At 39.4% G+C, this 25,151-nt stretch overlaps 1 protein-coding gene across 1 annotated transcript in view; it reads right to left on the reverse strand.

Moving 5' to 3' along the window:
- Positions 1 to 25,151, reverse strand: part of LOC140141354 (chromodomain-helicase-DNA-binding protein 7-like) — a 73,367-nt gene that overhangs the window by 38,693 nt on the left and 9,523 nt on the right. Inside the window, 13 exon segments of the mRNA XM_072163192.1 lie at positions 609 to 725; positions 3,978 to 4,157; positions 4,787 to 5,085; positions 5,845 to 5,921; positions 6,866 to 7,076; positions 7,741 to 7,900; positions 10,068 to 10,148; positions 10,438 to 10,599; positions 11,119 to 11,295; positions 12,479 to 12,722; positions 22,526 to 22,667; positions 22,670 to 22,880; positions 24,679 to 24,799. Of these exon segments, the coding sequence (XP_072019293.1) occupies positions 609 to 725; positions 3,978 to 4,157; positions 4,787 to 5,085; positions 5,845 to 5,921; positions 6,866 to 7,076; positions 7,741 to 7,900; positions 10,068 to 10,148; positions 10,438 to 10,599; positions 11,119 to 11,295; positions 12,479 to 12,722; positions 22,526 to 22,667; positions 22,670 to 22,880; positions 24,679 to 24,799 (2,182 nt within the window).

Raw genomic sequence — 25,151 nt, forward strand, 5'->3', positions numbered from 1 at the left:
CACATCCTACCACGGATCTCTATACATGCGGTCGTCTTTCGCAAATTAGTCTCATATGCAGGTTTAATACACGCAACATAAGTTAGTCTCATACATTAAATTAATGGAAGACAGACGGACGGACAACGTATAATGTATAAATCATTGGGGAAAGCAAACGCGGATTTTAGTTTGGGAAAAATAAAAACGCGACGCAGGCAAGCTAAAAACGTGGAAATTCGCGAAAACGCAGAACTCTCACATCCCTGTGCGACAAAATTGTCATGATATGTCGAAAGGCCACCACCATCCCCTAATGTCAAAGAGCAATCTAACTCCATTTGGCTATTCCAATTGAATCCACACTACCCCTGTGGAAGCTTTTGGAAATATGTTCTATAGGGGGAGTATATTTTTCAAATGTAATTGGTCAGGGTTAATCATTTTGAAACTCATACTCCCCCTGTATTATGGCTTTACCTATATCTTCCAGAAATGGAGTGAGTATTGAAAATAGAAGTTACCCAATTGTCTATTCTATTCAAAACTCATACTCCATCCTTGGAAGACTTTAGCCAAATCTTCCACAGGTGTAGTGTGGATTTTAAATAGAATAGCCCACTGCTTACCCTATTTTTTAATTGATCTACATCCAGGTCCGCTCTCTTTGCCCACTTCTCCCAGAAATCAGGGTCGTCTAGCTTGATGTCACTGGCATGCTTATCTCCAGATAGACTAAAGCTGGCCTGAAATGGTAAGAAACAAAGTCAACTTTTATTTCTTATGAAACAAGAACTGTGCTCTTCTCAAGATGAAACCAGACTTATCATCCCCAAACCTACAATTCAATTGATGAGCAGGGTTATGTCAGTTAGGTTTGATCATAGCTTCAGTACAGAAATTGTGACTGAAGATAGGAAGGCATAGAAATGTACGTCAATATATGTACAACACAAGGCGGTTCTCGAACCACGAGTCTCGCCTGCTTTTGTGACCGCCTGCTTTTGCGATAACTGTTGGTAGAGAGGTAAATGAATTTGGCGGTTATCGGCTGGGCACGATTATCTGGCCGATGGTAACTGTACCCACCAAGTTTCATGCCCATGCAACAGTTTTTACTAATATGACCTCAGATGACCCCTGGTGGCCCTGAAATGACCTTCTAAAATTTTGGCTCTAAATGTTGACTGTACCCCTCGTGCTAAGTTTCATGCCCATAAGACAGTTTTTACTAATTTGACCTCAGATGACCCCTGGTGGCCTCGAAATGACCTTCCAAAAATTTGGCTTTAAATGTTGACTGTACCCATCAAGTTTCATGCCCATACGAGTTTTTACTAATTTGTCCTCAGATGACCCCTGGTGACTCCGAAATTACCTTCCAAATATTTGGCTTTAAATGTTGACTGTACCCACCAAGTTCCATGTCCATCCAACAGTTTTTACTAATTTGACCTCAGATGACCCTGAAATGACCTTCCAAAAATTTGGCTTGAAATGTTGACTGTACCCACCAAGTTTCATGTCCATACGACAGTTTTACTAATTTGACCTCAGATGACCCCTGGTGACCCCAAAATGACCTTCCAAAAATTTGGCTTTAAATGTTGACTGTACCCACCAAGTTTCATGTCCATACGAGTTTTAATAACTTGACCTCAGATGACCCCTGAGTGACCTCGGATGACCCTGTAATGACCTTCCAAAAATTTGGCAAAACCAAAGAACTATTTCATCAAAGTAATAAATCAAAACAGAAAGATGCTTCCTTTACGAGTTATCACTCATTGAAAGTGCTACTTTGCTATACTTTACATGGAAAGCGACTATCTTAAAGTCGTCATATTTCCTTAATTACATGACCGATCAAGCTGTTATTGGGATATGTGATGCACAGTTGAAAATTAATTATTAAAAGATTTGGTGACCTCAGTTGACCTTTGACCTTGTATGTGACCTTTGACCTCACGAAATTGGAAAAAGTATGTTGCGCTGAAAAATCAAATTTGGCAATACCAAAGAACTATTTCATCAAATAAATCAAAACAGAAAGATGCTTCCTTTACGAGTTATCACTCATTGAAAGTGCTACTTTGCTATACTTTACAAAGAAAGCGACCATCTTAAAGTCGTCATATTTCCTTAATTACATGACCGATCAAGCTGTTATTGGGATATGTGATGCACAGTTGAAAATTAATTATTAAAAGATTTGGTGACCTCAGTTGACCTTTGACCTTGTATGTGACCTTTGACCTCATGAAAATCTAATCAGGTCGAGTACCTCTGGCCACGCAACTCCCCACCAAGTTACGCCACTGTACCCCATACACGGATCTCCAGATAATCTGTTCACAAGGTATTTTGCTTATTACGCATATATTATGCAAATTAGGTACTTAATTACCATATTTTACGCTCAAAATCTAATCAGGTCGAGAACCTCTGCCCACGCTACTCCCCACCAAGCTTCGTCACTGTACCCCATACGGATCTCCAGATAATCTGGTCACAAGGTATTTTGCATATTACGCATATATTATGCAAATTAGGTACTTAATTACCATATTTTACGCTCAAAATCTAATCAGGTCGAGAACCTCTGACCCCGCTTACTCCTCACCAAGTTACGTCACTGTACCCCATACGGATCTCCAGATAAGCTGTTCACAAGGGTTTTTGCTTGATACGCATCAAATACGCATAAATTATGCAAATTAGGTACATAATTAGCATATTTTGCGCTGAAAATCTAATCAGGTCGAGAACATCTGCCCACGCTACTCCCCACCAAGTTACGTCACTGTACCCCATACGGATCTCCAGATAAGCTGTTCACAAGGTTTTTTTGCTTGATACGCATCAAATACGCAAATTAGGTACTTCATTAGCATATTTTGCGCTGAAAATCTAATCAGGTCGAGAACATCTGGCCACGCACCTCCCCTCCAAGTTACGTCACTGTACCCCATACGGATCTCCAGATAATCTGTTCACAAGGTATTTTGCTTATTACGCATAAATTATGCAAATTAGGTACTTAATTACCATATTTTGCGCTCAAAATCTAATCAGGTCGACACCCTCTGGTCATGCTACCCCCTATAAAGTTTCATCATCATAGCACTTACGGTTCTCAAGATAACGCGTTCACAAGCTTTTTCCGAACACACACACGCACGCACGCACCCCCGCACGCACGCACACACACACGGACACACACACACCATAGTGATTACTAAGTCTCTCCCTGAACATTCAGGCGAGACAATAAAGCGACCTTGGTGCCTAGGGGACACAGATAGTCCTATAGACTCAGTGTTGTTCAATCTATTGTGCACTTACCCATTTCACAACTCTGAAACTCTGTGACAGATGAGCCAAAAATCCACTCTCTAAATGGTCTTCCACGTACACTTAATCATGGTTTTCATGGAAAAAAGGCCCAACTCCATGGAGTTGGGCCCTTCTTCCACAAATATAGGGTAAAAGAGGAATTTTGTTCATCCATGAAATCTGCTTTTCATTACAATAAATTTACTTGGTAACATATTACATGAGTTCTACTTGTGCAATTAATGGTGATTACCTAATTTCTTTAGCTATTTATAACACAGAACTGGCACTTGTAGTATATTAGTGGAAGAAGGGCCCAACTCCAGCTCGTATTAAGACCTGTACCGTTGCCATGGAAACATCATATATTATTTCGAATGTATACACTATTGTATGTTCATGTATTAAAGATCCCGTGAGGATGCAAAAGTTCTGTCAATAAAACTTTTCCAAATATAAAGTTTTTTCTTAATATCTCTTCTTCCACTCAGGTATTCAATTTATGCCATGTTTTGTGATTTCCTCCACTGAATGCAACAACATCCCCGTTCATGTCACAGGACGCAATATGGAACAGCCAAAAACAGCCAATGCGATGAGGCGAACTAGCAAGTTATCATGCCGCCCGACTTGAGCAGGACCAATCCAATGTGGCGCCTTACCTTTGCAAAGGTGGACCCCTTTTCACCGGCATCGATGGTGATAATCTGTGTTCTCCTCTGTAAGATGATGTCAATGTCTTCTTCACAGAACTTGGATGCAGCATCGTCGTCGTCCATGATGGCGCCGTACGCGCCACGCTTCAGAAGGTCCTCAATCTCAGTTTTGGATAAAGGTTGTATCTACAAAGCAAACAAAATAAATAGTGATAAGTGGAAGTTATTTATCATGGGATCCAAGAGATGCACCATTTGATTCTGGGTAGGCATGGGAGTTTGGGTCAGGCTGAAATTTTTAGGCAGCTAATTTTTTCATTGTCGATTTTAATATATACCTTTACACAGAGTTACGTGGGGGAATTTTTGTTTACTCATCAGTGAGGCGAATTTTATTTATGTTTTTGATCACTAGTCTGCCTACTTTTTTTCTTCAAAAAACTCCAATGCCCCTTGGAAATCAGATGGTGCACCCCTAAAAAGTTGTAATGCTCCATCTAATTTCACAGGAGTTACTCTAGTTTGGTTTGTAAAAGGAAATGCCTCAGAGAGAGTATGGAAGTGGGACCATATTATTTATCCTAATGTTTGCCACAAATGGGACCATTTCCATACCAGAGCTAAACAGCTCATTTTACGTTAACACAGCAATATCCGACAAACTCAATCCATTTTTGGCCAACAAACGGCTGATTTTACATACATAATAGCAAATTTAAAAAAATCTCTGAAACGGAACATCGTGGCCGGTCGGGCTTGCTGCTTTTTCCATCGCCTAAGGCTATTGTTTTAACAAATTAATTCTGGTAACTTACCGATGGATTTGCTGCATCCTTATCCCCTGATCCTGATCTCATAGACTGCAATACCGCCTTATCCAACCCAAGCTTCATACTGGCTTTATCAAACATCTCCCTCTCATATGAGTTCCTTGTTATCAACCGGTAGACTTTGACGGCTTTGACCTGTCCTATCCGGTGACACCTAGCCTGCGCCTGCAAGTCGTTTTGGGGATTCCAGTCCGAGTCAAAGATGACGCAGGTGTCGGCGGCCGTCAGGTTGATACCCAAGCCTCCGGCACGAGTGCACAGTAAGAACACAAAGCGATCGGAATCTGAAAATAAAAATGAGAAAAATGGTGGTTGGATATGGATTTGGAGCAATTCTACAACAGTGGTCACTACTCCTATATTAACCCTACAATTAATTATATACTATTTTCAGTATTCTTTTGCACTCTGGTTTATATTCTAGCATGAAGTCGGGTGCTGAGTGGCTCATTGAATCATGTTATGAAATATTGGTACCTCATTCGCTGAACAGGCTATGTGATAATCAGGACAAGAGAATGTAGAATGAGATCACTGGCAGAAAATACAAGCAAGACATCGCACAATGTACTGGCCCAATATCTATGACTTTGTGACACAAATTTAACCTGGTTAGTAGTATGAAGATGACTCTGTGAGAGGGCATTCTTCAAAACCTTTTGAATTAGCTTGTCCTGTGCCAGATTTGACACTAATTTAGGGTTAGTATTTAGATGGGGGATGGTGATGCTTATTTTAATGTTGCTCCATGAGGGGCATTCTTCAAAACCCTTTGAATTAGCTTGTCCGGTGTCACATTTTGACACAAATTTAGGATTATTATGAAGATGGGGGATGGTGATGACTATTTTATAGTTGTTCCATGAGGGTCATTCTTCAAAACCATTTGAATTAGCTTGTCATGTGCCTGATTTTGACACAAATTTAGGGTTAGAATGAAGATGGGGGATGGCAATGCCTATTTTGAAGTTGCTCCATAAGGGTCATTCTTCAAAACCCTTTGAATTAGCATATCCTGTGCCTGCTGGCATGTGTTCACTGACCTGGTTTACTGAATCTATCAATAGCAGCCTGTCTCATGTTGCCTCTCACACGGCCATCAATCCTCTCAAATGGGTACCTGAAAACAACACACGATAGGAACTTATCATTTGAACATTCAATGATGGCTTGTGTAACTGCAAGAATTCTAAGCTTTTTATTTTGCTCTCCTTCCAGATACCTCCCTTACTCCTTTCCTCTTTCAGATTCTCCCTCTCCCTCCCCACTCTCCATTTAAAGCCAGCCTCTCATCCCTCCAATTTTCTCTCTCTACTTGTATCGCTATTGTGCTATTTAGTTGAAATCCATTCACCCCCATGGAAGACATGACATTAATCTTGCACATACTCACAGGAAGTATGATTTTCAATTGGGTTACCTGAATGGGTGACTCCATTTGAAATATACCCATTTGAAGATCTGGGGCCCAATTGATTAAACTTCACGAAGCTTCGCAAGTCTACAACTCGTTCGTAACTTACAACAAATTGAAAGTTCCATTTCACTAAACTTGCTTATGAACTGTACCCTTCGTAAGTAATAGGGATTTACTACAGGGACCCTTCGTAAAGTTACGACTAATATGAGTTTCAAATGGAATAGACAGTTGGATAACTTCCATATGAAAAACTCTCTCCAGTTGTGGAAGCTATATGTACAGCCATTATACAGGGGGAGTATGGGTTGCAAAATAATTAGCTACTCCCGCTGTGGAAGGTATTTCCAAAATCTTCCACAGGGGTAGTGTGGATTTTAAAAGGAATAGCCCAATATCGGTAATTTGAACTAGCAACTAATCCATCCCTCCACAGTACCTCAAACATTAACCCCATGAGAACTACCTGCTGATTGGCCAAAATGAATATTGTGTCCAATTTTGAACCAATCAAGGAGGGTATTAATAAGATCATCTGTAAATGCAAGTTTTTCCATAAATAGTTTAAAAGCCCGGTCATAATTGGCAAATGAAATGAGCTTGTCAAGTTATCAACCAATCAGAAATGCTGTTAGATGACCACTTACTGTCTTGTAATGAGGTAGTCTTCTAATATATCCAGGCATCTTATCATCTGTGAGAAGATGAGAACCTTATGTCCTCCTTCCTTCAGTTTAGGTAACAGCTTATCCAACAGCACCATCTTCCCTGCCGACTGCACCAGCGCCTTGATGTGTCGGTACGGCATCTCATCCTCAGGTAAATTCTGGAATTCAAGCATGATCTGCTCTTCGGCACCTGCGTATTGGATATAGAAGGGACAATTTATGCAGAGATTTCAAAAATAAGATTTGTATACTTCAAAATGCAGGTTGAGGAGAGCAATCACTCAATACTGCTCTCCTTAAATCTGATATAGGAGAGTGATTTTAGCCCTCCCTAGTTGATCATTCTCTCCTTACATTCTATTGATTGTAAGTGCTCTAAACAGCTCTCCTTGAAGGCACCTGAAGGGCTATTTAATGCTCTCCTGCAAATTCCAAAAGACAGTACATGAAAAGGGAGGTTAGTATAGCTATCCAGACAGGCCTAGAAATCTGTGACATAGCGCTCGAATCCATTCGAACTCTCGCAAAAGAATTTTGAGAGAATCCTTTAGATTTTGATTTACGTATCTTCCCCCGCTGCTCAAAATAATAATACTGCCCTCTATAATAACCAAAATGAAGGTAGGCCATCTTTGTTTCACATCTTTTTCACTGTACTGATTGGCTGTTTTCGCTGCTCAAAATAATATAGGACTGCTCTCTATAATAACCAAAACCAAGGTCGGCCATCTTTGTCATTAAATCAGCATTATTGTACTGTATATTAATGATCAATTGGTGTTACTAAAAATAAATTTTAAGAAAAGAATGAGAGAGAAAAACAGTTTGACGCCTTGAACCAAGGCTACACCTACCCTGTATAAGGAATGGATGATTGCAGCATTTTCTAAGCTCCATCATCGTATTCATCAAGTTTGGTAAATTAGCGCTAGTATTCGTTCCTTTGTTCAGAAAGTTGAAGTTTCTCTCCAAAATGGCTCTGTAGTATTTCTTCTGGATATTAGTTAACTCAACCTGAAATGGACAGAAATCAGAGTCAAGTAACACAATTTTTGATTGATTTTGTTCTGGAAAGTCGCAGTCAGTTTCAAGAAGAGTGGGATGTTAACCCCTGACTGTCCCAATGCGTACCAGTGTTCTAATGGACCCCAACAGAAATGTGCCAGATGTACAAGTATGGCTCTTCTCTACAGGGCACTGCAGCTCACAGTCAGTTTTGAGAAGAGTAGGGTGTTAACTCCTGACTGTCCCAATGCGTACCAGTGTTCTAATGGACCCCAACAGAAATGTGCCAGATGTACAAGTATGGCTCTTCTGTACAGGGCACTGCAGCTCACAGTCAGTTTTGAGAAGAGTAGGGTGTTAACTCCTGACTGTCCCTATGTGTACCAGTGTTCTAATGGACCCCAACAGAAATGTGCCAGATGTACAAGTATGGCTCTTCTCTACAGGGCACTGCAGCTCACAGTCAGTTTTGAGAAGAGTAGGGTGTTAACTCCTGACTGTCCCAATGTGTACCAGTGTTCTAATGGACCCCAACAGAAATGTGCCAGATATACAAGTATGGCTCTTCTGTACAGGGCACTGCAGCTCACAGTCAGTTTTGAGAAGAGTAGGGTGTTAACTCCTGACTGTGTCAATGCATACCAGTGTTCTAATGGACCCCAACAGAAATGTGCCAGATGTACAAGTATGGCTCTTCTCTACAGGGCACTGCAGCTCACAGTCAGTTTTGAGAAGAGTAGGGTGTTAACTCCTGACTGTCCCAATGCGTACCAGTGTTCTAATGGACCCCAATAGAAATGTGCCAGATGTACAAGTATGGCTCTTCTGTACAGGGCACTGCAGCTCACAGTCAGTTTTGAGAAGAGTAGGGTGTTAACTCCTGACTGTGTCAATGCGCACTCAGTGTTCTAATGGACCCCAACAGAAATGTGCCAGATGTACAAGTATGGCTCTTCTGTACAGGGCACTGCAGCTCAGTCAGTTTTGAGAAGAGTAGGGTGTTAACTCCTGACTGTCCCAATGCGTACCAGTGTTCTAATGGACCCCAATAGAAATGTGCCAGATGTACAAGTATGGCTCTTCTGTACAGGGCACTGCAGCTCAGTCAGTTTTGAGAAGAGTAGGGTGTTAACTCCTGACTGTCCCAATGCGTACCAGTGTTCTAATGGACCCCAATAGAAATGTGCCAGATGTACAAGTATGGCTCTTCTGTACAGGGCACTGCAGCTCAGTCAGTTTTGAGAAGAGTAGGGTGTTAACTCCTGACTGTCCCAATGCGTACCAGTGTTCTAATGGACCCCAATAGAAATGTGCCAGATGTACAAGTATGGCTCTTCTGTACAGGGCACTGACAGCTTAACATCCCCTCCTACGAATGGGCTATTCCATTTAAAATCCACACTCCCCCGTGGAAGATTTAGCTCAAGTCTTCCACAGAGGGAGTATGAGTTTTGAATGGAATATACAGTTAACTTCTATTTGAAATACTCACTAAAGAATATACAGTTGGTTAACTTCTATTTGAAATACTCACTTAAGCTGTGGAAGATATAGGTGAAGCCATAATACAGGGGGAGTATGGATTTCAAATTGATTAATCTGACCAATTACATTTCAAAAACATACACCCTCTGACTGGGGAAGATCATTCGGTACTGCTTTGGTGTTCTTTGATTCACACGCACCTGTTCAAGCCAGAAGTATGTCTGTATCCTTTGTGAATAGGTGCATAAAGGACATACAACTGGCTTGTACGGGTTCACCCCAAACAAAGAACATCAACTCAGTCAGCCAGGATGTCTCGAAACTACAAACTTGCGACTTTGTACTCAATTCATTGTAGCAGGACACTTTTGCGTTGTTCAAAAACACTCCTGCCAGGTGAAATGGCGATTACATGTATCATAACCCGACACTGACAATCACCGTGATGTAACTACTAATTTTGAACCCACATAATTATAACAACACTCAAAATTTTAGGGGAAGCATTAGCTGACCTAAATGATAGTCTCTTCTTTGGGAATACACCCAGATGTATTCGTAATACACTCAGATGTATTAGGAATACACCCAAATCTTTTTAGAATACACTCAAATCTATTACGAATACACCCAAAATCCATTAGGAATACACCCAAATCTATTAGGAATACACCCAAATGCATCAACTTACCTCAATGATAGTCTCTTCTTTAGGAGCCAGGTTCTTCTCAACATCTTCCTTCAAACGTCTCAACATCATTGGTCTAAGGATCTGAAAACAAAACAAAAAATGGTAAAACCATGCTTCTGGGCATATTCTTCATCCCCCTCATATACCGAAGATCAGAAACAACCTAGTAGATGGCACACAGTCAGACATGCCAACTTTGAAATCCAGTTTTCCATACTCAGACGACCAAAAAAAAAAAAGTATTTCACAACCATATTTTTATAAATTTGTACCTTATCTACAAAGCATATGTTGTGCACCTTGCACTGTGAATGCCTTTCCTATTCAAAATAAAACCCCATTTCGCACAGTATACCCACTCTGCACTCACCTGCTGTAGTTTCTCAACTTGAGATTCCGACTTCAGATCGCCAAACTGCTCCATGAATAGCGAGCTAGAGCGGAACTGTCCCGGTTCGAGAAAGTTGAGAAGACTGAATAACTCCTCCACGTTGTTCTGTAGAGGCGTGCCAGTTAACAACACTCTGTGCTCCTATAATCATTAATAGGAAGAAAGGGTTTAGGACAGGAAGGTCCTATCTGCAATAGCTGCCGTATGTACATTTTGACAATGTCTGCATTCTATATTGTACACATCTAAAAATATTACACCAGGCAGCTATTACAGATAGGGTCTTCTGGTCCCAGCGTGACTCCATTAGCAGTCTTGTTACAGGATATATTAACAGGTCGTGCATCGGAACAAGCCTGTCGTTGTTGACAGTGTACATAGCATTTATCCCATGTCTTACACTTGCCACCATGCATTTCTTCTTTTTCAATTTTCTGTACTGATTTGCTATCTAGTACAACATATGTCAATAGTGACAAAAGGTACCTCAATGAGCAGAGCACACCAAGATCTTGCAAAATGTTTATTTCATGACTACCGTCCCATGTTTAGCCAGTCTATTCTCAACATGAAAACAAAGGGATCCTGTTGTGTCTTTGCTATGATGGGGTGATGTTGCAAATGATTCTGGGAAAGGTAATATCTCTACCCATGCCTTACCAAGTCCAATATTTTGAGTCCTTCCAGTAGTTTGCAGTTTCTATTCTTGAGTCTGTGAGCTTCATCTATGACCACAACACGCCATTCAATCTCGCTGAGTTCCTGACAATCAGCGAGCACTATCTCATACGTGGTGATGAGGACCTGGAACTTGTAGATGTCGGGAATTATACGACCCTGTGATAAATAAGAAGAAGACACAGTTTAATGAGGAACATATTTTGTTTGTTTTATTTCTTCTTTAACCTGGGACACTCAATCAGTTGAAAACACAATTAATCATGTGTTCTTCCTTGAGGCCCATGACAGACAAGTATTGCAACTGGAATTGGGTATTTCAGTTCAAATCCATACACCTCCTATGAAAGACATGATCTTAATCTCCTGCACAGGAGGTGTAGATTTCAAACTGAGTCACCGATTCAGGAACCCCATTTGAAACTCACACTCCCTGTGTGGGAGATTAGGATTGGGTCTTCCAGTGGGGTGTATGGATTTCAACTTGAATTGCCTAATGTGGACACAAGAAAATGGTTTCAGCTGGGCTATGTTGGGTGTTAAGGGTCATGAAACAGCCTGATCAGGTAAGAGAGAAAAATACAACTCTTACTCGACAATCATGCGTCAAGGGTAAACTGTTAAGGGTCATGAAAGGTTAAGGGTTAAAGGTCAGGAAAGAGGTCACCTTAAGTACCGTTCTTGGAATACAGCTCGTACTCTGCAATCATGTGTCTGCTCTGTGAGATCCCATGATACACTACAGTGGGTGTTAAGGGTCATGAAAGGTTAAGGGTTAAAGGTCGGGAGAGAAAATCTCACCTTACTGTCCTTAAAAATACAACTCGTACTCGCGGCAATCATGTGCCGGCTCTGTGAGCTCCCATGATGCACTACAATGGGTGTTAAGGGTCATGAAAGGTCAAGGGTTTTAAAGGTCAGGTGAGCAAATCGCACCTTACTATCTTATAGAACACAACTCATACTCAGCAATCGTGTCGGCTCTCAGATCTGTGAGCTCCGATGATACACTACAGTGGGTATTAAGGGTCATGAAAGGTTAAGGGTTAAAGGTCGGGAGAGAAAATCTCACCTTACTGTCCTTAAAAATACAACTCATACTCTGCAATCATGTGCCGGCTCTGTGAGCTCCCATGATGCACTACAATGGGTGTTAAGGGTCATGAAAGGTCAAGGGTTTTTTAAGGTCAGGTGAGCAAATCGCACCTTATTATCTTATAGAACACAACTCATACTCGGCAATCGTGTCGGCTCTCGGATCTGTCAGCTCCCATGATACACTACAGTGGGTGTTAAGGGTCATTTAAGGTCAAGGGTTCAAGGTCGGGAGAGAAAATCTCACCTTACTATCCTTAAAATACAACTCGTACTCTGCAATCATGTGCCGGCTCTGTGAGCTCCCATGATACACCACAGTGTTAAAATCCGTCCACGCTTCAAATTCCCTCTGCCAATTAGCAATGGTGGACAATGGCGCAATGACGAGGTACGGACCCCTAATACCCTGTTTGACAACTTCTTCTAAGAACGTGAGAGCTTGGATAGTCTTGCCAAGACCCATCTCATCCGCTAGAATGCAGTTTTGCCTGTGATAATAACAAATGGGTATTGACATTATTAGCAATTGCATACAAAGACCCCTCTGAGAAAAATAAAGAGGAGAAAAAAAGTAAGAGATAAAAGTGTAAGAAGATATTTTTACCCAATTTAAATGTTACAAAAAATTGCTTTTTATTTGACAGATTTTTTTTATTAATCTATAATAATTGCCTACTTTCATTTTATTTGATCATTCTGGTTTTTGTGAAGTGTAACAAAGGGAGGATTACATCTGATCTGGTTACTTGGAAACCCACACAAGGAAAAAGAACCAAAGGACATCCCAGGAAGACATTTGTGGACCTGCTTCAAGAAGACACAGGATATACAGCAACAGAAATTGCAACCAGCATGCCGGACAGGCGGTTATGGCGAGCCACCATTGTTGCCTGACAGCAAGAGTCAACAGAGTAAGTAAGTAAGTGAGGTTTTTAGATGGAATTGAACTAATATGCCCAGTGAACTTCCCAGTGAGGAAGGAACACGATACTTCTATAGCTTCAGCCTGTTTGACTTGAACTTCCCAGTGAGGAAGGAACACGATACTTCTTTGGCCTCGGCTTGTTTGACCTGAACTTCCCAGTGAGGAAGGAACAGGATACTTCTTTGGCCTCGGCTTGTTTGACCTGAACTTCCCAGTGAGGAAGGAACACGATACTTCTATGGCCTCAGCCTGTCTGACCTGAACTTCCCAGTGAGGAAGGAACACGATACTTCTATAGCTTCAGCCTGTCTGACTTGAACCTCCCAGTGAGGAAGGAACACGATACTTCTATGGCTTCTGCCTGTTTGACTTGAACTTCCCAGTGAGGAAGGAACACGATACTTCTCTGGCCTCGGCTTGTTTGACCTGTACTTCCCAGTGAGGAAGGAACACGATACTTCTTTGGCCTTGGCTTGTTTGACCTGAACTTCCCAGTGAGGAAGGAATACGATACTTCTTTGGCCTCGGGTTGTTTGACCTGAACTTCCCAGTGAGGAAGGAACACGATACTTCTTTGGCCTCGGCTTGTTTGACCTGAACTTCCCAGTGAGGAAGGAACACGATACTTCTTTGGCCTCGGCTTGTTTGACCTGAACTTCCCAGTGAGGAAGGAACACGATACTTCTTTGGCCTCGGCTTGTTTGACCTGAACTTACCAGTGAGGAAGGAATACGATACTTCTTTGGCCTCGGCTTGTTTGACCTGAACTTCCCAGTGAGGAAGGAACACGATACTTCTATGGCTTCTGCCTGTTTGACTTGAACCTCCCAGTGAGGAAGGAACACGATACTTCTATGGCTTCTGCCTGTTTGACTTGAACTTCCCAGTGAGGAAGGAACATGATACTTCATTGGCAGACATGCCAACTTTGAAATCCAGATTTCCGTACGGAAGAACAAAAATCCGTATTTTGCACCCTAAAACCGTATTTTTTTAAATATGTACCTTTTGCATACCTGCCAACCCCAGAAACCCCAAAAGTAGAACACATAATTGTGAGGGAGCAATTTGTGCGACCAAACACGTTTCAACGGCCGGGGTCCAGGGGCCTGCCTTACGAATTTGTAATCAAATTTGGCAATACCAAAGAACCATTCCATCAAGGTAATAAATCAATACAGAAAGATGCTTCCTTTACGAGTTATCACTCATTGAAAGTGCTACTTTGCTATACTTTACATGGAAGCGACAATCTTAAATAAAGTCGTCATATTTCCTTAATTACACAACCATGACAACTGATCAAGCTGATTTTCGGAGAAGTGATGCACAGTTAAAAATTAATTTTTAAAAGATTTGGTGACCTCAGTCGACCTTTGACCTTGTATGTGACCTTTGACCTCACGAAATTGGATAAAGTATGTAGGCCAAACAAATTGATATATTTCTGGAAATATTGGGTTTTGTTACTTCTAATGTTGTTGGAAGCATGCTTTGTTAAAACTTTCAAGTTCAGAAAATCATTGATCATCATCATCTGAATCATTCAATCATCATCATCATCATCATTATCAGTCGGTAGGCCTAACATCCGGTTTGTTCATGTTTTCCACAAAAAAATTAAACAGTTTAAGGGCTGGGGTATGAACGTTTGGACAGTATTTATTTTGGGACATTAGAGCACATCAGACATATCGAATTGCATTCTGAATACGAAGAATGTCATTCTGATATCAAATAATTTTGGTTTTTGAAATTCGCAATTTAATACACATTTTATGGCAAATCATTAAAATTGATATTTTTGATATTTAACAGTACTAAAGTAAACTTTATAAATCTGATGATTTATACTTAAGATCTCACACCACCAAATCAGAGTCCCATAGAGATATGTGCTAAATTTGCCTTAAAAAAACGTCTTTTTTTCTTCACAGGAGCGACTCAGTTTTAAGCGACAGCTATGATGGTTGAAATCAGCCCTTGCCTGATCCCTCTGGCTGGGAAAAAATATAGGTTGACCGTCATTATTTTTTACGACTGGCCCTCGAAGTGTACGATGTCTGGGAATTGCCTATTTTACAGGCAAAACCATGCCAGTGTTTCTGTAAAGAAAAGGCTGCTTAAAATCATTAAAAGTTATTTGATCTCGCCCATCTGTGGTACACTTGCAGGAAATAATATTACTAATCATGACCAATCCAAATTTGGCTAAAATTATGCAAATTTCTGCTCATTTTAATGCTTAAATTGAGAATACATGGGTTTTTCTAAGAAGTGAAATTAAGGCGCTACAACGATATAATTCTATTTGGTGGTGTGAAATCTGAATGATCCAACATGTTTCTGATTGTCCTTAATTTCAGACTATTTTAATCTAATTAACTTATTTTTAGCATAATTTGATCAAGAAGCTGGTTAAAAAAAAATTTCAAGCAGAATCATTGTGTCTCTGACATGTGCTATCTACTGAAGATAGCATTGTGATTACCAAGTTAAAAGTTCACCAAGACTTAGGCTTTCAGAAATTTACAGTCAAGAGGGACAAGAAGCCAGGCAGACACACAGAAACAAAGAAGAACATGTCCACAATGCCTGAATTATAAGTGTTGAATTATATGACCTATTAGTGAAATCTTAAGTCTCCCCCCCCCCCCATAAGCTTACCTGATCCATGGGCACATTTTATGAGCTCCAATCAGTGCCCTAGCCCACGTGCCACCATATACTGATGTCTTCTCCATCTGGTACTGAGTCACTGCATACCATCATGATTGTAAACATTACATGGGTTACCAGTAGTGGAATCATAAGCTTAGCCTACCCCCCCAACAGACACACACAAACCGTAAGCTTACCTGATCCAGGCGCCTATTTCATGAGTTCGACCAGTACCCTAGCACCATACTGCAATGGCCTCTTCTATCTGTCACTGAGTCTTACATGCCATTGATGATTTAAGCTTACCAAATATTATGATTGTAAACATTGCATGGGCCAAAGTAACGCTACGGAATGGAATCTTTCACTCAAACACACATTTCGGGTCAAAACTCACCTTAGCACTGGTATATTTGTAGCAAATGTTGCAGTTCTCTTCAATTTTAGCCTTTAATTACATAAATTCAGTCAATGCACTTCTTCGGTGGATGCAAACGCAAATTTGGAACAGGGCTTACTTGCTCAATCAAAAGTTGAGACTCACACACACAGCTCCATTCAGATCTCACACCACCAAATCAGAGTCCCATAGAGATATGTGCTAAATTTGCCTTAAAAAACGCGTTTTTTTTCTTCACAGGAGCGACTCAGTTTTAGCGACAGCTATGATGGTTGAAATCAGCCCTTGCCTGATCCCTCTGGCTGGGAAAAAATATAGGTTGACCGTCATTATTTTTTACGACTGGCCCTCGAAGTCTCGATGTCTGGGAATTGCCTATTTTACAGGCAAAACCATGCCAGTGTTTCTGTAAAGAAAAGGCTGCTTAAAATCATTAAAAGTTATTTGATCTCGCCCATCTGTGGTACACTTGCAGGAAATAATATTACTAATCATGACCAATCCAAATTTGGCTAAAATTATGCAAATTTCTGCTCATTTTAATGCTTAAATTGAGAATACATGGGTTTTACTAAGAAGTGTAATAAAGGGCGTACAACGATATAATTCTATTTGGTGGTGTGAAATCTGAATGATCCAACATGTTTCTGATTGTCCTTAATTTCAGACTATTTTAATCTAATTAACTTATTTTTAGCATAATTTGATCAAGAAGCTGGTTAAAAAAAATTTCAAGCAGAATCATTGTGTCTCTGACATGTGCTATCTACTGAAGATAGCATTGTGATTACCAAGTTAAAAGTTCACCAAGACTTAGGCTTTCAGAAATTTACAGTCAAGAGGGACAAGAAGCCAGGCAGACACACAGAAACAAAGAAGAACATGTCCACAATGCCTGAATTATAAGTGTTGAATTATATGACCTATTAGTGAAATCTTAAGTCTACCCCCCCATAAGCTTACCTGATCCATGGGCACATTTTATGAGCTCCAATCAGTGCCCTAGCCCACGTGCCACCATATACTGATGTCTTCTCCATCTGGTACTGAGTCACTGCATACCATCATGATTGTAAACATTACATGGGTTACCAGTAGTGGAATCATAAGCTTAGCCTACCCCCCAACAGACACACACAAACCGTAAGCTTACCTGATCCAGGCGCCTATTTCATGAGTTCGACCAGTACCCTAGCACCATACTGATGTCTTCTCTATCTGCCACTGTGTCATTACATGCCATTGATGATTTAAGCTTACCAAATATTATGATTGTAAACATTGCATGGGCCAAAGTCACTCTGCGAAATGGAATCTTTCACTCAAACACACATTTCGGGTCAAAACTCACCTTAGCACTGGTATATTTGTAGCAAATGTTGCAGTTCTCTTCAATTTTAGCCTTTAATTACATAAATTCAGTCAATGCACTTCTTCGGTGGATGCAAACGCAAATTTGGAACAGGGCTTACTTGCTCAATCAAAAGTTGAGACTCACACACACAGCTCCATTCAGATCTCACACCACCAAATCAGAGTCCCATAGAGATATGTGCTAAATTTGCCTTAAAAACGCGTCTTTTTTTCTTCACAGGAGCGACTCAGTTTTAAGCGACAGCTATGATGGTTGAAATCAGCCCTTGCCTGATCCCTCTGGCTGGGAAAAAATATAGGTTGACCGTCATTATTTTTTACGACTGGCCCTCGCCGTCTACGATGTCTGGGAATTGCCTATTTTACAGGCAAAACCATGCCAGTGTTTCTGTAAAGAAAAGGCTGCTTAAAATCATTAAAAGTTATTTGATCTCGCCCATCTGTGGTACACTTGCAGGAAATAATATTACTAATCATGACCAATCCAAATTTGGCTAAAATTATGCAAATTTCTGCTCATTTTAATGCTTAAATTGAGAATACATGGGTTTTTCTAAGAAGTGAAATTAAAGGCACTTAACGATATAATTCTATTTGGTGGTGTGAAATCTGAATGATCCAACATGTTTCTGATTGTCCTTAATTTCAGACTATTTTAATCTAATTAACTTATTTTTAGCATAATTTGATCAAGAAGCTGGTTAAAAAAAATTTTCAAGCAGAATCATTGTGTCTCTGACATGTGCTATCTACTGAAGATAGCATTGTGATTACCAAGTTAAAAGTTCACCAAGACTTAGGCTTTCAGAAATTTACAGTCAAGAGGGACAAGAAGCCAGGCAGACACACAGAAACAAAGAAGAACATGTCCACAATGCCTGAATTATAAGTGTTGAATTATATGACCTATTAGTGAAATCTTAAGTCTACCCCCCCCCCCATAAGCTTACCTGATCCATGGGCACATTTTATGAGCTCCAATCAGTGCCCTAGCCCACGTGCCACCATATACTGATGTCTTCTCCATCTGGTACTGAGTCACTGCATACCATCATGATTGTAAACATTACATGGGTTACCAGTAGTGGAATCATAAGCTTAGCCTACCCCCCCAACAGACACACACAAACCGTAAGCTTACCTGATCCAGGCGCCTATTTCATGAGTTCCGACCAGTACCCTAGCACCATACTGATGTCTTCTCTATCTGCCACTGTGTCATTACATGCCATTGATGATTTAAGCTTACCAAATATTATGATTGTAAACATTGCATGGGCCAAAGTCACTCTACTGAAATGGAATCTTTCACTCAAACACACATTTCGGGTCAAAACTCACCTTAGCACTGGTATATTTGTAGCAAATGTTGCAGTTCTCTTCAATTTTAGCCTTTAATTACATAAATTCAGTCAATGCACTTCTTCGGTGGATGCAAACGCAAATTTGGAACAGGGCTTACTTGCTCAATCAAAAGTTGAGACTCACACACACAGCTCCATTCAGATCTCACACCACCAAATCAGAGTCCCATAGAGATATGTGCTAAATTTGCCTTAAAAAAACGTCTTTTTTTCTTCACAGGAGCGACTCAGTTTTAAGCGACAGCTATGATGGTTGAAATCAGCCCTTGCCTGATCCCTCTGGCTGGGAAAAAATATAGGTTGACCGTCATTATTTTTTACGACTGGCCCTCGAAGTCTCACGATGTCTGGGAATTGCCTATTTTACAGGCAAAACCATGCCAGTGTTTCTGTAAAGAAAAGGCTGCTTAAAATCATTAAAAGTTATTTGATCTCGCCCATCTGTGGTACACTTGCAGGAAATAATATTACTAATCATGACCAATCCAAATTTGGCTAAAATTATGCAAATTTCTGCTCATTTTAATGCTTAAATTGAGAATACATGGGTTTTTCTAAGAAGTGAAATTAAGAGCGCACAACGATATAATTCTATTTGGTGGTGTGAAATCTGAACGTGTATGTAGGTGGGATGAAATGCCGACGATCAATTGGAAAATTTTGACCTTTCGTATTGAAGATATGGATTTTTTTTCCCAAAACACCAAAAAAAATAGGTCTTTTGGGAAAAAAATCTATATCTTCAATATGAAAGGTCAAAATTTTCAATTGACCGTCGGCTTTTCCTCCCTGCTACATACACTTTAAAATATATCATTAGATTTATATAATTTACTTGAGGACTGTTATATATCAAAAATTTGAAATATATCAAATTTTTATAATTTGTCATAAAATTTGTATTATATTGTGATTTTCAAAAAATGAAAATTATTTGATATCAGAAAGACATGCTTCAGTATTCAGAATGCAATTCGATAGGTCTGAGGTGCTCTCATGTCCCACAAAAATACTGTCGAAACGCATAATAAACGCTCATTTTAGATCCCTTAATGCCAATGTTAATTAGAAGACTGTACTGGGTATAGCAGTTGTCTATGCATGGTTAAAGAAAAATATTAAAAATATTAATGTGTCACTGCGTGCACCGTTGAGAAAACAAAGTCGGAGAGCATCTTGCAGGCTTATACGTTTGCAGACCTAAATTAAATAGTTAAGGGCGTACTACACCCATATATTGGTTTGATTGGTCTAAAAAAATATTTTTTCATTTATAGCGAGGCGATATATGCACGGATCATGTGAAATTGAAAAATTAAAAAAATTAAAATAAAAAAGGTGCTTTTAAACCATTGTATAGTAAGTCATTTTAGGCCTAAATATTTTTTGTTTACCGTATCCTGGTAACTCAGATGCGTGTTTCATAACAAACCATAATTTATTCTTTTCAACATGTTCAAGTAGGGTACATGAATAGAATACATTAAATCCTTTGTTATACTCTCTATAGAAAATCTAGTGGTGCTTGCAAAATATATAACACTGAATAAATTAAATAAACACTTACACAATGGATGCCTAGTCATTAGTCAATTTGATACTATAATGTGTTGTTAGGAGAAGAAAAGGCTATTAGGTCACCGTATGTCAGGTTATAGGTCAATTGGTTCAGGTCAAATTTAAGCATCAATTTTGAATACACATGTGATGATGTGAGAGTCTGTGATACAAAATGTATCATAATGAGGAATAATTTTGATATTCTGTCTTTAACTGGATATATATCGAGAAGTGCAAGGTGGATATACTAATATACCTTGGGATGTAAATGGTGAGTACAATTTAGAATGCCTAGTTGAGATGGATTTCACAAATAAATATAAAATAGTTACCAAAATCACAAAAGTTAAGCTTACGGAAAACTACCCAATATGGTGGTATAGGTTACAAGAAATACAATATTTTTCAACATTGCTGTAGTATGGTTGTGGTAACCTGTTACCTGTGGCTTAATTAAGTTTCAGTGAAATAATGTCGCAAGTTAAAAATACAAAATATAGCTCAACATTGAAAATAGAAGCATTTTAACCAGTTCCTTTTTTGATAGTTGTGGAGCACCAAGTTCATGAAGTCATAAAAGAAATCAGGAACCACTTATTCCCATTTTACATATCAACTTTATTTCCCTAACGTGTTAGCAACACATATCCAAAATTTTAACGAAATCCGTTGATAGTAAGCTTTCCAAAATGAAGTGAATTTAAATCATCAGTGATGTACCACCTTTTGGCTTCTACTTTCAAAAGCATGTAAGCTACGTTGATACCGATGCCACCAATAAAACGAGAAGATTTGCCCCTTCATTTTGCATACCACTTTGTCCAATTTTTTTTGTAATTTCTTCACAAAGTGCAAAAAAATGAAAAAAAAAATCAATGGGTGTAGTACCCCCTTAACTAAATTCCTCCAGAAGACATAGCATGTGTAGCAGTTAGATGAAGATGCTTAATAAAAATATTAATGTGCATGAAAAAAAAATTATTTCGGAAACCATCTTGTAGGCCTATAAATATTTCTTTAATGTGCATGCATCGAAAGCGGGAAGTAAAAGGAGGTCGGAAACCTTCTTATAGGTTTATTCTTTTGCACCAATAGAGCTAAATAGTTAACTAAATACCTTCAGAAGACATAGCATTAGGTGGTTACTAAAAAATATTAATGTGCATGAAAAATCTGCAAGTCAGAAGAAAATTATTTCCGAAAGCATCTTGTAGGCCTATTAAATATGTCTTTATTGTGCATGCATGGTGCGAAAGTCGGAAGTAAAAGGAGGTCGGAAACCTTCTTGTCACATGCTTATTCTTTTGCACCAAAAGAGCTAAATACTAAATAGTTAACTAAATACCTTCAGAAGACATAGCATTAGGTGGTTAATAAAAAATAATAATGATCATGAAAAATCTGCAAGTCAGAAGAAAATTATTTGGAAAGCATCTTGTAGGCCTATTAAATAATAATTTTTAATGTGCATGCATCATCGAAAGTCGAGAGAAAAACGATGTAGGCAACCACTTTAACAGACCAAGAAAGTGGTCAAATGATACCAGTAATTCAGTCGGTATCTTGCAGCTGTTTTTTTAAAGACACATTTTATTATTTTGGTCAAAATTCTGGAATTCCGTATTTTTTGGAGGGTGGACCGTACTACCGTATTTTTCACGTTTTACCGTACAAAATACGGTGAAACCGTACTAGTTGGCATGTCTGCATTGGCATCGGCTTGTTTGACCTGAACTTCCCAGTGAGGAAGGAACATGATACTTCTATGGCCTCAGCCTGTCTGACTTTAACTTCCCAGTGAGGAAGGAACACGATACATCTATGACCTCAGCCTGTCTGACTTTAACTTCCCAGTGAGGAAGGAACACGATACTTCTATGACCTTAGCCTGTCTGACTTCCCAGTGAGGAAGGAACACGATAATTCTATGACCTTAGCCTGTCTGACTTTAACTTCCCAGTGAGGAAGGAACACGATACTTCTATGACCTTAGCCATACCGACTTACTCATTAAACCAGCTAAATGTGAGCCAGTTAACTCCTTCCAGCTGATACTCCCTCAACGTGTTATCATTCTTGTAGACATGACTCTCCTCCATCTTCTCCCACGATCCCGGCCGACCTCGCGGAACACGCTTCCTCTCGCTCACGGGGGCGGCTTGGAAAATTTCTCGTACACCTTGACCTTCTCGTCGTCGACATCTTCCGGTACCTCCCAGGTGGCATCTTCGTACGGAAGGCTGCACCATTTGATGAGGTAGTGAGTGACCATTTGTCCGGGATTGTCCGGGTCTTCCGTGATGGCTTTGTCCATGACTCGCTCCACTTCTATGTAGTCCGGATTAAAGGGTTCTTCTTCAGTCTGAATCAAAACACAACAAATGTGAAAATTTGGTAAGAAATAAGGATAATTAAAATCCAGTCTTAAAGGAGGTTTTTTGTGATCCTAGCATCCTCTTTTTTGTGTCATTTTTCAGTAAATATCCACGAAAAAAGCTTATTCCCAAAATTTGAGTTGATTCCGATTTTGCGTTTGCGAGTTATGCATGATTATGTGTTATGTGTATTACACTACTCCATAGGTCATTGTTGTAATTCTGGTATACCAGAACGAAATTCAAATCTGACAATATTTTTGCTAAACGAATTAATCTGCAAGAAATTTTTGGTACATTTATACATTATGTAGCCAGAGGTTTCCAGTGGTATAAAAATCTCAACTTTTTTGAAAAAAGTGGGGGGATGAGGCTGTAGATCACATGAACGGCTACGGTGTCATGCTCAGATTTGCTTGAAAATGATACAGAATGTGTAGATGTGTGAGAAAAACTCACCTGCCAATTTTTAATTTTTTCCAAAAGAGCGTTTTTGACTTACGTAATTTTTTGTGATTGGAAAACCCCATAGACTTTACACATGGCATGTTTTTGGCATGTTGCCAAGTTCTTCAAATCGGCTTCATTTTTGAAAACAAGTAATTTGTTTAAATGTGATTTTCTCTCCTTTATACCCACTGTATAAATCTGTTTTTTAATTTATTTTATTGCAAAAATGCTACTTAGTAAAGGACAGCAATTTTTTCCAAGATATCGGCCTTAACAAAGGAGATATGAAATGGTAATGTTAGTACTTTTTTCAATTTTCTTGACTTTTTCTAGAAACACTAATTAACCTAAATTCTAGAATTTTTTTGGAGTTAACTATAGGTCCAAAATCTACAAACAAGGTGTCATATGAAAGGTAATCAAATTTAGAAAATTCTCTCGCCAGCTTTTTTTAATTAAGTGTTTCTATTTCAAGTTATAGGTGTTTCTAAATTTTCCTAAAATCAAAAATTTAAAAATTAATTTTCTAAAAAATTAAACACTTTATCCAAAAATGCTGGCGAGAGAATTTAGATATTAAGCTTATACACCATCCCTGAAAGTTTGGAAACCATGGCACACTCCATGTTAAAAAAAAAAATTATAATGTGGTAAAATTTAGGTAATTTTCAAAAAATAAAGAAATACATAAGAAATGGTAAACTTTTTATGAAACTCTAAAAATAGGTGGAGTGAAGACTTATCTTTAATTTGTTCTAAGTTTTAAATTAATACACAATTCCAATTTGCTATTGTGGCTATTTTGCTGCAAGCTTGATTAGCCGTTCATACTACCTTAAGTACATCACATAATGATCATCATCTACACGACTCAATATTTATAAGCAACTACCACAGTTTTGAAACATTATCCCATCCTGTACCTTAAGCATGACCATAAGTCTTTCATGTTGGCCTATCTTTTATGAATCCCCCTTTTTCATCCCTCTTTTCCTTCTTTCCTAGTCGCTGCCCAGCCACCATTATTGGTGTTATGCGCCCTTATACCGACTCCCGACAGACAGAGCGCATCGTGTTGTGTAGCGTGTACGCTGACCGACACGCTGGAGCCAATGCATTGCCTATAGGTATGATGCGACATGGCGTATCCGGCTGCGATATGGCGTATCAGGCAACAACAAGCCTTGATCGTTGTATCCGTTTATATACAATGCACATGCGCCACGCCACTCGGCAACAAGTCACATGAAAGTATGAAACAAACAAACAAACAAACTGAATGACAGGGATAATGCATGAGGTGCTGTTCGCATCTAAAAATACTTGATAACTTACATCTTGCAGGAAGCTGATATTGGTATGCTGTTTGGCACGGAATCGTCGGATCTTCTGTAGGATTCTTGGGTCTCCTTTCAGCAACTTCTCTTGAGTACCCCATTCACAGTGTAGGTAAGAACTGTTGTAGAAATGCACCCATATGTTTTATGAATACACCCAAATGTAGGAATACACCCAAATCTATTAGAAATATGCCCAAATGTTTTAGGAATGCACCCAAATGTATTAGGAATACACCCAAGTGTATTAGGAATACACCCAAATGTTTTAGAAATACACCAAATGTTTCAGGAATACACAATGTGTTATTCCAGTTGAATTCCATAACATCCCCACACCCCCTATTGGCAGACATGGCCTAATCTCCCACAAAGGGGGTGTAGATTTCAAATGGAGTCACCCATTGAGGTAACCCAATTTGCAATTTACACTCCCTACCTGTGTGGAAGATTGTGTCATCTATAGGGGCT

This window comes from Amphiura filiformis, chromosome 2, assembly GCF_039555335.1.
Source record: "Amphiura filiformis chromosome 2, Afil_fr2py, whole genome shotgun sequence".
NCBI classification, from domain to species: Eukaryota; Metazoa; Echinodermata; class Ophiuroidea; order Amphilepidida; family Amphiuridae; genus Amphiura; species Amphiura filiformis.